This window comes from Austrofundulus limnaeus, unplaced genomic scaffold (assembly GCF_001266775.1).
Source record: "Austrofundulus limnaeus strain Quisiro unplaced genomic scaffold, Austrofundulus_limnaeus-1.0 Scaffold158, whole genome shotgun sequence".
Lineage (NCBI taxonomy): Eukaryota > Metazoa > Chordata > Actinopteri > Cyprinodontiformes > Rivulidae > Austrofundulus > Austrofundulus limnaeus.
Window position 1 is genome coordinate 21,057 of NW_013952560.1, and position 14,037 is coordinate 35,093.

General features: G+C 39.8%; 1 protein-coding gene across 2 annotated transcripts in view; it reads left to right on the forward strand.

Annotated features, from left to right (window-relative positions):
- Positions 1-14,037, forward strand: part of LOC106523513 (KN motif and ankyrin repeat domain-containing protein 4) — a 44,258-nt gene that overhangs the window by 10,226 nt on the left and 19,995 nt on the right. For both annotated transcript variants that reach the window (XM_014016939.1, XM_014016938.1), the window contains 2 exons: positions 2,405-3,832; positions 8,703-8,778. In XM_014016939.1, coding sequence (XP_013872393.1) covers positions 2,405-3,832; positions 8,703-8,778 — 1,504 coding nt within the window. The remainder of the gene's footprint in view (positions 1-2,404; positions 3,833-8,702; positions 8,779-14,037) is intronic.

Consider the following 14,037-nt stretch of genomic DNA (forward strand, 5'->3'; position numbering starts at 1 on the left):
AGTCTGAAACCTTCCAATCGACACGACGTAGCAACAAACTAACGGACTGAAGAGGTGAAAAGACAAAAGGTTTAGTTTATCTTCATGTATCAGATGACTAAAGTTCCTCATGTCAACTGAGACTTTGTTAAACATCTGAAACTCTAAATGCAGAACTGGTTCCTTACCTGCTGCTGACCCAGCCTGTAACATGAGCCCACCCCTACCTTTAACTTGTTGTTGTTTATGTGTGTTTGTGTTGATGTGTGGGTGACAGAGGTTCAAATTCCTTGGAGGGCAGTTTGGGGGTGTTTGTCTGTTTACTGCATAGCTGACATTGTTTGGGGCTGTGGCTTGGTGACTGCGGTGCTTTAAGATGAGCTCCCACTGAGGCCGGTGGTCAGGAGAGGAAGATGGGGGGGGGGGGTGGACTGGACGTACGAGGAATGATTTAACTGAAAGAGGAGATAGAGCAACAAAGGGGGAATTATCTGGAGTTAAAGAAGATGGAGGGATTAACCGCCTTACAAAAAAAAGAGTATTTAGTTTCATGTGGTCTAATATTAAACTGACACATTAAACAGAATAAAAGAGTTACAGACAGATCACTGAACAGAAAAACAGGAGGATCCAGAGCGTTTAGGAGGCACAGTGGTGAAAGCAGTGAGTAAGAACAATCACAGTTTGTGTTTGTGTCAGTAGGAGGAGATTTTTTTGTCTTTTTTTTTTAAACTGCTGGCCAAAACAGTTGCAAACTATTTTCAGCTCTGGTCCTGGACAGCAGGACTGTAATCAAACAACCATCAGGGTCTGCCACGGTTGAATCATAGCTGCCTGCTGCAGGCAAAACATAAAGCAGTGAGGGTGAGAGAAAACAGAAATCTTTGGAAAATCCAAGAAAACGAACTGAGCAGGAAGTGAAATACTGGAGTACAGTTGTGTTTGTGAGGAAAAAAGTCTGGAGATCTGGAGGAAAACCCTCATCAAAAGTCTGACAATTAAATCTCATTTTAGCTTTTTTGTTGTTGTTGAAGTTTTAGCTCAGCTTACTATAACAGTAAATTATTAGAGAGCAAATAATTGTGGAGTAAAGACTCTTAATGTGGTACACTGCAAAATGTGTACATCTAACCAAGTTTTAAAATCTTATAGCCAAAAAAATATGTTTGATTTTTGATTTGACTGATTTACTAAACAGGAGCAGAATGTGTAAGATATGTAACGTTAGCCTGGAAATTTGACTCAAATTAAGTGAAACTAGAAGCACTCGGAGAGTGCAAACCTCCGCCAAGACCAGTTTCCCCCATCCTGTAAGAGTAATGCACAAAAGCAGAGATGGAAACACATTTGCCGAATAAGTCCTGACGTAGTGAACATTTAAGCAGGCAGTATGCACGGGATTTCTTCTCAGTGGAGTCCAATGTGAAAAAAAAGTCAGACTCATCACTCGACGTTATTTATCATCAAACTGGTGTTGGATTAAGCTCCTAAGTTTTCATCAGTCACATTTCACCATGTAAAACATCTGTTTTATCCCCTTGTGTGAGTTTGTAATGGTTTGACTCTCTTTATAAAGTCCTTCCTGGCTTCCCCCGTCTCCAAACTTTGAGGTCCAGCAGCTCTCTGTTTACAAGCCTAGTAGCGAGAAACTGTTTTGATTGGTTGTTTCGGGAATGTGGTGTGTTTGAGGAAATGGGAAAAATAGGATTCACGGTGCAGTCACGCACTTCCTGGTCACAAAACCTTCTGTAAATGCGCATATTATGGCAAAAATTATTCATCATTAAATCTGGTTTTAACATTACTTTTATAAAGTTTGAAGTCCGTGCTGTCCAATCCAGCTCACTGGTTTTTACAGAAGCCCTGTGAAAGCATCACAGCTTTGCCGATCTCAGAGTGTTAAAAGAAAAAAAAATTCCTGTATCCGCATCGTGATCCAGAACATCACCAAAATGTAAAGGTGTGTTCCTTGGCCCAGTACTCACATGTGGTAAAAATGTCAGGACAATAAGTCCACAAGTTTTTGAGTAATGTTGTCCAAAGAACGACAGACAGACAGATGTACGTGACCGAAAACATTACCTCGCCCTTGGCAGAGGTAATGATCTACAAATAGAGTAAAACAATTGCACTTGGTAAAATGCTTGAAATCTCTTAATTTGACTTAAATTTTCCATATTTTAAGAATCTTACCATGTGCAATTGTTTTACTCCATTAGCAAATCATTTCACTTAATCTGAGTCAAATTTCCAGGCCAACAAGATTAATAATCTTACACATGCTCTGGTTTAGTAAAACAGTCCTAAAACAAGATCAAACATATTTTTTGCTGGATATGAGACTGTAATACTTGGTAAGATGAACAAGTTTTGCAGTGAATGTTTTGTGCTTCATATAGTTACTTGTTCTTTACTTTGTTTACAGGAAATATCCCACGGAGTAAAATGGCAGAGAATGGAATTAAAACAAAGCCCTCCTACTCGGTGGAAACCCCCTACGGCTTCCAAATCGATCTGGACTTTTTAAAATACGTGGACGACATCGAGAAAGGCAACACCATCAAAAGAGTTCCCATCCAGCGCCGGAGTAAAGGACCTCGTGCCAGCACTCTGCCCAGGCAGCTCAACCCTTCAGGGGCCGGCTGCCGCCCGAGCCCCTGGGGGTCTATGGGAGCGCTTGGACCTCGAGCCCATCATCATGGCTACTCCTCTGCAGCTTACAACAGGAGGGCAACCTTGTCCCCCACGGGGTTAAACACTCTGTCTGAAATGGAGGCCAGAATCAAAGAGTTCGATGAGCAGCCTCTCGGAGAACACATCCGGCCTCATCTCCTGAGGGCCTCCAGTCTGCCCCTCACAGTCCTACTGAGACAGGAGTCAGAGTCCACAGAGGACCGAAGCAGCCTCCGGAGTTCAAGGGATCACCTGGGAGGGGTGGACACCTCGTCTGAAGATGTCTTCCTGTCTGCAGACAGCCCCCGTCCACAGGACTGCTCGGGGCTGCTGAGGCGCCTGACCGAAGCCCTGGAGCGTGTGGGGGAGCTGGAGATGGAAGTGAGGATCATTCCTGAGCTCAGGGCTCAGATCTGCATCCTGCAGGAGGAAAGAGAGAGACTCCGTCTGGATCTGGGTCCACACACCCCTGCCTCAAAGATGAACGGAACTACGGAGCCGGGACTTTTTCCCAGCTACGGCAAAGTGGAAGTCAAAGGATGTCGTGACGTCACCCCGGATGTTTTGAACACCACACGTGAGTGGAAGAGCAGCACAGACCTGGATGAGCTGCTGACAGTGACGTCCCTGCAGGCCAAGGTGGCCGTGCTGGAGCAGAAGCTCCACGAGACCCAGCTGGACCATCAGAGGCTGCTGGGGCTGCTGAAGGAGCAGCGGGAGGAGAGCAAGAGGAAGGATGAGAAGATGGAGCATCTCATCAGGAATCCTAGCTCGTGGGTGCGTGCAGAGAAGGTGGTGGTCGACCAGGATGGAGATGAGACAGTGGTGAGAGCCAGTGAACCGGATCCGGATCCTGAGAAAACCTTCTCCTTTATCTGTACAAAAACTGTCACCCCAGACGTTCAGAAACATCACGACTCTGTAACGTTTGCCGAAAGTTTGGCTTCAGCCGAGGGAGAACACACAAAGGAGGTCATTCACAACATCAGGAGGATCCAAGGCCTCCTGGATGAGCAGTGGGGGAGCGTGTGTGGGGGGTCAGGGGGGGACAGGAAAGCTCTACAGCATCCAGATCCTAAAGTCACCTCCCTGCAGCACGAGATGATGGAACTCACTGACGTCCTTATGTCCCACCATAAACACCAGGGAGACACTGACGGTGAAGAGATTCAAACCTCAGGTTAGATATTTTATTTGTTTTAAAGAGGCAGCATCATGTAAAATCAACTTTTTTGAGTTTTATATCATGTTATAATGTTATCCTCTCATCAAAAACATGCCCAGAGTTTTACTTTGACACATTAATGTATGTTTGAGAAATCCTGTAGTGTCCTGAGGCAGACAGGCAGGAGAGCAAAAACAACCGGTTGAGACTAGAACCTCCTTCTGGGACCAGCTCCTCCTCTGGGCTGTGTCTCCACACTGAGCTTCCTCATCACAGAGCACACACACACAGCCCCGTGCTGAAACGGGTGGGACAGAAGCAGAAGGAGGTTCTTAAAGAGACAGAGACCAATTTCAAGGCGTTTAGAAACAGATATGATGAGAAGTCGAGTTTATTTTCTATTTAAACAAATAAACAGCATTTTAATAACAACTGAAGATGACATAAGCAGTGTTTCCATTAAGTAAGAAACGCTATTAAAGTCACGCGTGAATACGTTTGTTCTCGTGATAAGTCATTACAAACATGGTGGCAACGGATGTAAACACATAGCATGTTGCTACCACAACACTAGGGCTCATCATCAGAGGAGATGTTGGCGTCTTATTGAGGCTTTCGAGTGACAAACCCCTTATACTTGGGAGTGGCTACGTATGTTGCGTTTTTGGGAAATTGTAGTCGGTGATTTTACTACTATTTTTACTTCCTGTTGTCTTCATTGTTGTCTTTTTCGACAGTAGAAACAGCCGGTTGTTGATCACGTGACTCCTGTGATGCAAAACAAGTGTTTCTATTGCAGTTTTGCGAAAAACTCCATGTTCGATATGGCTGAAAAACCACCTTATCCTAGCACAGAAACATTTTGTTGAAAAAAGGAAATTTTTTCCAAAACTGACGTGTTTCCATCGAGCAAATTTATTTTCGAAATTCTCATTTGCGCATTTCATCGTCAATGGAAACGCAGCTTATAGTTACTTTATCATGGTATAGAACACGGGTGCCCAAAGATTTTCCTTGAGAGGGCCAAAACTAAAAACCATTTTCCCTGAGGGTCAAAATTAAAATCAGTCTAAGTGGGGTGGGCCAAATGCAATAATATAATACATGAAATGCAAATACTTCTTTTAAATTTAAGCTAGCAGCCATTGTGTTTGTCCACATTTTGTTTGTTTGGTTATTTTTCAGCCCATGAACATGGAGAAAATTCAAAGTATGCTCGGGCAGCAAAGGCTCCTGAGTCTTTTCATGATTTTAAATTTTGAGTATATGTGGTCTTATAAGGTGTGAAAATCTAGATATGGACTTAAATCTAAGATAAATGTCTCTTGAAGTTACTTGTATTTTATATTTAATCTTAACACAATTCAAAGAAAGTCAGTACCATGAGTTAAGACTATCTGACTACAGCTCCTTGTACGTAAAGTTGGACCAATTGTTGAAAAGACTAAGTGGAAATATAGTGTTTCTACATAAGACAGATTACAATCTAGTAACCAGGACAACTGGTGGTGGGCCAAATCAAATGGCTTGGCGGGCCAAATTTGGCCCATGGGCCACACTTTGGGCACCTCTGGTATAGAATTTAAATATACTGTATGCCAGAGAAACACATAATATTGCCCCTTTAATATTCTGATGTATAAATCACTCTCAGGAAGTAAAACCTAAATGTTGTAAACAAAATAAACTCTCTTCTTAGAGGCCTGAACCTAATTAGATGTTTCAAACATGCTCTTTCACAGTCACAGCGATTAATCAGATGAAACTAATCTAGTGATGCAGTGAAATGAAACTGTAACAGATTTTGTGTAAAACAGCTGGAGTTTTAGTGAAACAACATGAAATAATTTCAACTTCATTTTTACAGCTATAAATGCAAATACAGAGAAGTTGACAACCTTTTGAAAAATGTACTCCTCTTTGACAGATCAGAGTATTTTTGATTCTAAACATCTTCAAATCCTCTTCGCACACGTTTGTTCTTCTATCCTCCTGGGGACTTTGCATTGACTTCCACTCATTTACTGTTAATTTCTACACCTAACCCTGACCCCTTACCCTAAACCTAACCTAAACTCAAATCATACCTTAGTTCTAAATTGAACCCCCCACCCAAAATCAGCATCTGTACACATGGGGACCAGTCGTGGGGTCCCCACAAGGCTGTCTTTTTGGAAAATGGTCCCCATGATGTAGTAAAAATGCATCCACACACTCCCTCTCTATGATCTACACAGTTTTATAACATGGCTGAATTGCAGGAAATTTGCAAACCCTCGCTCCAAATGAAGGATGCCATGTTGCAGCTATGCTCTTAAATACATATTTGACATTAATTGTTGTGTCTGACGCTCACCTGCATCATCACTGTGCTCTGTACATCTCTGTATGTCCTGGCCTGGTTCTCTTCTACTATATCAGGGTGCTCCTGCCACGTTAGCATGATGCTAGCTTTATGGCTGCCATTGCTTGGTTGCTTTTATCACCGTGTCACAATCACGATGTCAGTCTGACTTCAGATTCTCTAAAACCAAACCTGTAACAAAATTGTCTAATAAACTGTAAATCTCAACAAAATAGCAGAAATCCAGTTGATTCTCTTCTAAAAAACTTTATTCTCAATCTGACTCCAATAAGGCCAACAGCAGCCAGCAGACGAAAAAGGCCTTGGCCTTATTAGAACAGCAAAATAAATAAATAAATAAATAAATAAATAAATAAATAAATAAATAAATAAATAAATAAATAAATAAATAAATAAATAAATAACAATCCCTTTCAAGAGCCCAGAGTCTGTCCCAGGATGATCTAAGAGAGAGAGACTGCACCAAGATGAATAAGAATCACCCTCTTAAAGTAACGTGTACATCTGACTCCTTGGTCACACCCATGGAGGCGGTACCCTTTACATCAGACAGCGGCTGTGTTCAAATTCAGGGTCTGTGTCCTCCACCGGAGGCTGTACAAATCTGATGTGGTCCACAAATGCATCCTCCTTTTTCTCTGATTTGAGAGACAGGTCTGATGGATCCTTCTCCGCCCACCATATCCCATAATGCATAGCGGACGAAGTGAGAAAAAGGAGTTTTAAATAAAAATTAGGAGGTATAAAAATGAAAAGTTCCAAGCTGTTGTGTTGTTAATGCTTTTGTCATTTGTATAGACGTTTTTTTTGTATTATTCTTGTCAGAAATCAAACGAGCTGGTTTAGCGAAATAAACACGCACGTATTTTTCAAATTTTGATCAATTTTTGCATGTGTTTATCATCATCATCGCGGATGCTAGGTGACTGGACACATGCCGGGATAAGGACAGGAATAAAGCAGGCCGTCCAAATTCACAGCCACTTTTTTTCCAGTTTTCATGGTCGACCAAGGACCAGGGGCGGATCTAGAATTTTTCTGAGTAAGGGGCCATCAAGGGGCCAGAGGGGCCAATTATTTGTCCAACATCCTTGCACATAAATCCTTGGTTTTGGTAAGGTGTATAAGTTTAACCGGTCACATATGTTCCAACAATTGTAACCTAATGTAATGTTATTGAAAAAGCTTAAATTATCCTTATCAATGTTACATGCATTTTTACTGTACACGTATGAGATATTCTCAAAACGTGAGAAAATGAAGCCACTGTTTGCCAGTTTAAAGATTTTTTTTTTTTGCAAAATTGTTCAAGTCTTTTAAAGAAGAAAAGAAGACTTCTGTAAGATTGATTCATGCTGGACTTTACTGTTTGACTCATTAGCGCCTCTAGTGTTTGGGCATGGAACTGCACCCATCATCATTGCTCTCAGGCAAAGGACGGATGAGTGACAGGACAGGGGCACTTCAGGGGGCCAATCAGATTTCAGCAGGAGCCAATGCCCCTGTGGCCCCGCCCCTAGAACCCCCCTGCCAAGACCCAGCCCACACAGCCATTAAAACATAACCCACTTTGTTTATACAGACAGAAAGGCCCCATATGGATAAGACACACTGACTCTGTTCCTCTCTTTAAACTATGTGGTCACAAAGTGTAAAACATAAGACTGGATCTCAAATTCGGTTAATTCTGGGTTAATTAGTCACAAAATTTTCTTCAAACCGATGCACTCAGGTTGCACATATGGATTTTTCAGCCTTTACACAAATAAAGCATCACAACCTCATAGAGAGGTTTTGTGTATCTTATTGTGGACTTATTTCCCATAATTTGGAACACTACATTCTTAATGCACACCTTAATATTTCAACAACACTCTACAAAAAACCATTCACATTTAGGTTGATTTTTTTATGCCAAACATGGGTCTTGTCCAGCGTGAAGGGGGTCTTAGGGAAACGGTTCCTAAACCTTACTGCTTTTAACTGACTTGCAACCCAACTATATTGGTGAAATATACAAATATTTTAATAGTCCATTTAATGAAGAGCTTTGTCAAACTTTATAAAGGTGTTCATACTTTTATTTTGTAACAGTAAGGGCTAAACATACTAATGGCAATTATTTTTAAAGTTCCTTGGCATTCTTCACAAGAACCCACAATTGGTGTTTCATGACCCCAAGTGATGCCAACTTTGGGTACCACTATCTCAAACGGTGAAGGAAAAGGATCTCTTGTAAAACGTTGATGTAAACAATGTTTTTTAGTCTAGAGGAGTGGTTCTTTGTCCTGATCCTTGAGGTCCACAACGCTAAATGTTTGATTTGTTTTCATGCTCTTCAAGCCTTTTAATCAAACCAGGTGTGTCAAAGCAGAGAAACATAAAAGGACTGAGGACCATTAGTCTAGCAAGTACAACTGCTCATGTGAAAGAAACAAAACTATTTGTCAAATATATTTCTTATCAGGAGTCTGTTCTGTTAATATTTGATCACATTTTGTTCGTTTCTCTTCTGTTTAGCCTCTAAATCCAGCCTGAAGACAAATGGAAGTGTCCAGAGGTTCAGAAGCCTGCATTCAAACTCTGCTAATGACGGGTTAGTAACTCTCTCTGACACCGGCTGCACTGATGCTCAGGATTATTGGTTACTTGACTGAAATTGAGGCTCTTTAAGCTGCTGCAGTGTGGCGCTGGCAAAAAAAAATTAGATAAATAAATCCTCATTTCAGCTTAAAAGATGAACACTCCTCCCTCCTCTGAAGGAGTCTTAACTCCAAAGACTGATGGACAGGGAACATTTTACAAACAAACAAGTTTCTTTTTTTCTTTCAGGGAAAAAGTGTCAGAAGAACAAAAAAAAAACCATTCAGCTCAGTGTTTAACAGACTTATCAGGCATTACATTTATCTTAACTTTGTTCTGTCACTTTATTTTATTAAAACTGTAACATAATTGCACTAAATGATCTTTGATATCATAACATTAAAAATATAGACCAGCTTTGTAACTGAAAGAGATAAACACATTCTGACAGTTACTGACCAAAATATAGTATTTATTTAAAGGTACCAATTTATAAACACTGAAGCAACATTATTATATTTATTTGTCTGTTATTCTTTCATATCAAATTTCCTCCTGCACCTTTTAAAAAATCTAAAACCTTTTATGAAACAATAAATAATTCAACACTGAATGTTCAACATACAGCCTAATAATGTTACTTTTAAGCTAAACTTTCCAATAAATGTATCAAATCATAATCAATGGGCCTCATGCAAGAACATGTTCATATTCTTATCCTAAATTTCTCTTACTTTTGTTCGTACGAAGGGTTCGTACGAACATGTCACGTCAGATTCAACAAACTCTTCTATCTTCAGGAAAAGTGTGTAAATAAGCTGCGTAAATTCCACCTGTTCTATCCAGCTGCTCGTGCACGCGAGAGGAGATTAGCATAATTACCACCCCAAAAACACCATATAAGGCTATGTTTCCTGCCTCAGATATCAGGAAGTGTTCATTCATAAAAATGACAGTGAAAACTAAAAAGAAGAACTTTACGAGTTCAGAGATTGAAGTCCGTCTGTCAGAGATCCAGAAAAGAAAATCTGTCATTTTTAGCAGGTCAGCTGTGGAATAAAAAGAGCTGCTAAAAGTATAAACAACTGTGTTAAATCACTTTCATTTATTCAGAAGACACAGCGCTGCGCACCGTACCCCCCACCCCCACACGCGCGCGGTCTCAAGTGGTCTCAGTTGCGGTTCTGAAATAAGCATTTTTAAATGATTTCAAAATAAGTCTGTCACTTTGGAGAAAATCCAGGACTCGCTGAAGGGATTATGTATCCCCTCTGGTCTGGGAACGTCTCGGTGTCCCCCAGGATGAGCTGGAAAGTGTCGCTGTGGAGAGTGCGGGGTCTTTCTGCTGCTGCCCCCACACCCGATAGCAGATAAGCCGGCCGGACGATTTATATTGTTAGTCTAAATTATTACATTTAAAATTATAACTCTAATTCAAGCAGAATAGCCTATTGTCAACATAATTATGGAGTGTGATTTATTTTCAACTCAAAATATCTTCAAACTAACGAAATATAAAGTTATTAGGGAGGAAAACCCGTCTGGATAACAGCAGACTGACTGCTCGTAAAATATACGACAGGTCTGGACCACTCGAAAATTTTGTTCGTATCTGAAAAAAATCGTAGAATACGAAAACATTGGTGAATGCCACAAATTCTCCTAAATCACTCGTACGCACAACTTAAGAACAAATCTGTGCGTACGAACGGTTCTTGCATGAGGCCCAATGATTCTGTTGTGGCTATGACTTTTCTCTCAAAATGTATTATATCTTCTTTATAAAACACTGAAGACACATAAAATTTGACATGTGTAACAACCAGTGGTGGGCAGCACTAATCTAAAAATTAGTTCCAGTAGCCCTAAATCACTAAGTCAAATATTTAGGTCCCCTAATTCTAAAGCACTAATGCACTAAAATTTTTAGCAAAAGCTAATTCTAAAGCTCAAAAAAATAACCCAGTCAACCCATGACCATTCTTCAACAGACAACATGAGTCACATGCTGTCATGTTGCTTTATTGAGACTTATCATTGACATTCCACAGCTGTATTTGTGTTCATATATTGTCACCTGGTGGATCAGTGACACAAATATGAACACAGTGTGTGACAGTTTTCACCTTCAGCTGTTAACATTAACTTTGATCAATGACCTCAGTTAGTGCTTCTAAATTTAGCCTATCAATATAGCAAGTGATAATCCACTAATACATTTTAAAATTAGCAAAAGCCCTAAAGCACTAATTAGGAAATTTGTTCCCCTATTAGTGCTTTAGAGCTTTAGGGGAACTGTGCCCACAATTGGTAACAATTAAATGCTTCTAACACTTATGATCAACAAACGTTTGTCACTTTTGTACGTTCAGAACCAAAATGCAGATTAAACATGAGGAGATCAAGGAAATAACTAAAATTGTTATTTAAAAAAAATGTTGTTGTGGAAAAATGAGCTTCAAACATTTCAGGGGATGTTAGAAGAAAGATGCAAGGAAGACAACTGGAGGAAAGACACCTCTTACCAAAAAGTACACTTTAGTACATGTCAGTAAGTATTCTAAAGTATAGAAAAGTGTTTTTCCTTAAGTGTGCTTTTGTTTACCAATTACACTGATAAAAGTATACTAACATTTTGCTAACAGGTATACTTCTTGGGACTAAATCGGCCCACTTTAAGTTTATGCAAGTATAATCAGAAGTATACTGAAAGTACTCTTTTAGGTATAATATTAGTTTACTAACTGTTAACGTCTAGTGCCTTTTTGTTAATTTATAAAAGTACACTTTTAAGTACCAAAAGTAACATTTTGAGTTTGATATTAGTTCACGAAGAATATATTACTGGTTCACTATTTAGTGTATAAAATACATTTACTATCCATCCATCAACCATAAACACTTGTTCCTTTCAGGATCACTGGTGCCCATATCCAGCAGTCACAGTGTGAGGGTCCACCCTGGACAGGTCACAAGTCCATCACAGAGACAAATGAGACAGAATCACTCACACTCACACCTAGGGACAATTAAACTCGTGTTTTTGGATAGCAGGAGGAAACCGGAGTACTCGGAGAAAACCCAAGCATGCACGGAGAAAACAATCCCAGACCAGGATTCGATCTGGTGACCTTCTTGCTGAGAGGCATCAGCTCTACCAACTGAGCCTCTGTGTCATCCTACATTTACCAGCATACTCCAAATAACAGTTATACTTCTACTCTACTTTTATTGTGGGGTGAAAAATACTGGAAAACTATAATAAAAATAAATTCAGGTAATTTTATTTGACTCCATCAAACAGTTCCGTCAAATTAAAGCTCACTCTGACCTTGGCATGCACAACAGTCCACTGAAACAGAGCTGTTGAGTTAAATTGTTCAAATGTTCATAGTTTCTTTGCAGCGGCTCGTTTGTAGTTTTCACTGTTGCATTTGTTCCAAAAACTGACAAGAAAGGATTAAAATAACAGAACATATTGAAATATACTACAAATAAACCAGTCTGTGTGAAAATGTACTTTTAGTGTACTTTTCCTTTGAAACCTTTAAACATAATTATAGATTAAGTATAATTTGAATTTTAGTTTATTTTTAATACAAGCCAAGTACAGCGTAAGATAAACTTGGTTAAGTATATCTCAGATAAGTACCTAAAAAGTATATTGGAAGTCTACTCATTTATTTATTTATTGGTATAAATTAGGACACTTAAAAGATACTATTACTTTTTGGTAAGGGAGCTCGGCTTCCTTCACAGTGGAGCTGGTGCACTACATACATCACGACCAAACGTCAGCGACTGGGTAAAATTAAATCCAAGCGTTTTAAACTTCAGCAGAGGCCACGCCTCCAGCAAGAAATCGTTTTTCAGCAGTTCAGACTGCAGATCTGCATGAAGCAAAGAGAAGAACAAGGGGCTGGTTTTAACTAGGCTAACAAAAAACAGATCCTGACAACTTTACCAACGTGCCTTGTGGCGGGACTATTTAACTCAAAGCCAACAATCAGGGACGGGTGGGTTTGTTGCTGGGGGAGGGGCGTTGTCCATTAGAAACACCTCAGCATGTGACAGAACATGTATTACCATCTTTTACCTTTTTGATTTGTTTATTTTGTTTGCATTGAATCATGAATTTTGCATTTACAAATGATTTGGGGGGAGGGGGAGGTGTCATTGGCTGGGGCTGGATGGAAGTCCCCAGCAGGCCAGATTTGGCCCATGGGCCACCAGTTGAACAGCCCCGCCTTATAGTTTTACACTGAGATCTTGCCCGAGGCTTAACTTGTAGTATGAGGTTCTGTCTGCCCGGGTCATAAGGAGTGCAGTCAGTGGTGGAGCCAGACATTTTTCTCAGTAGTGGTCAGACGGAGACCACTAGGTGACCAGGAAAATTACATTGTTTTTTACCTGAAAGTTTCTGCAGATCTTTGTGTTCTGGTCATTTTCTCATGTCCTTACAGGCAGCGACTACCTTATAAACATGGTCAGAACCATTTTAAAAGTGTGGGGACACACTGTTGGGGGGTCTGGGAGTCCTCCCCCAGAAAATTTTGAACAAAATAGATGCCATTTCCTGCATTCTGGTGTATTTTACCAGGTTGTTTAACATACATTTCCCTACATAAATAAACACTTGATTTAATAAGTATTTCAGAGACAAATTATGCATTAAACTAGTTTCATAATCCTCTTTTTAAACTCACTGCTGTCGCTGAGATGAGGTTAATTAATGTGTCACAATTTTTCATAACCAGTGACTTTAGGGGTGCCTTTTACTTTTATATTGTTTATTGATTTATTTTTAATTTTAACATGTCATAATGCCAAATAATGATGACCTTCAACTCCATGTTTAAAACTAATATTAATAACTTTACCCAATGAACAGGTGCAATATTGATAATCACCAACAGTGAATTTGAAGGGGCATTTCACTTTTTCTTTAGTGATAGGTCTACTCATAACTTCTGAAAATCAGTCTCGTTTAAACAGTTACCGAAATAAATGTGTTGCTGAATTACGCAAAGCCAGACAACAATATTTTAAATATCAAATTATTTCAGCCAGTAAGAATTTAAAAATATTATGGGAAACGATTAAGTCAGTGACAGGTGAAAGTAACAATAAAACATTTAATAACAATTCACAAATTGTCATGGTTTGTCTGTTTTCACCTTAGTTTCCCTAGTGTTTTTCTATGTTCCCCAGTGTGTCTCTGTCAGCTGCTTCCCATGAGTCTGATTGTCACCCTCGTGTTTCCCACCAGGTG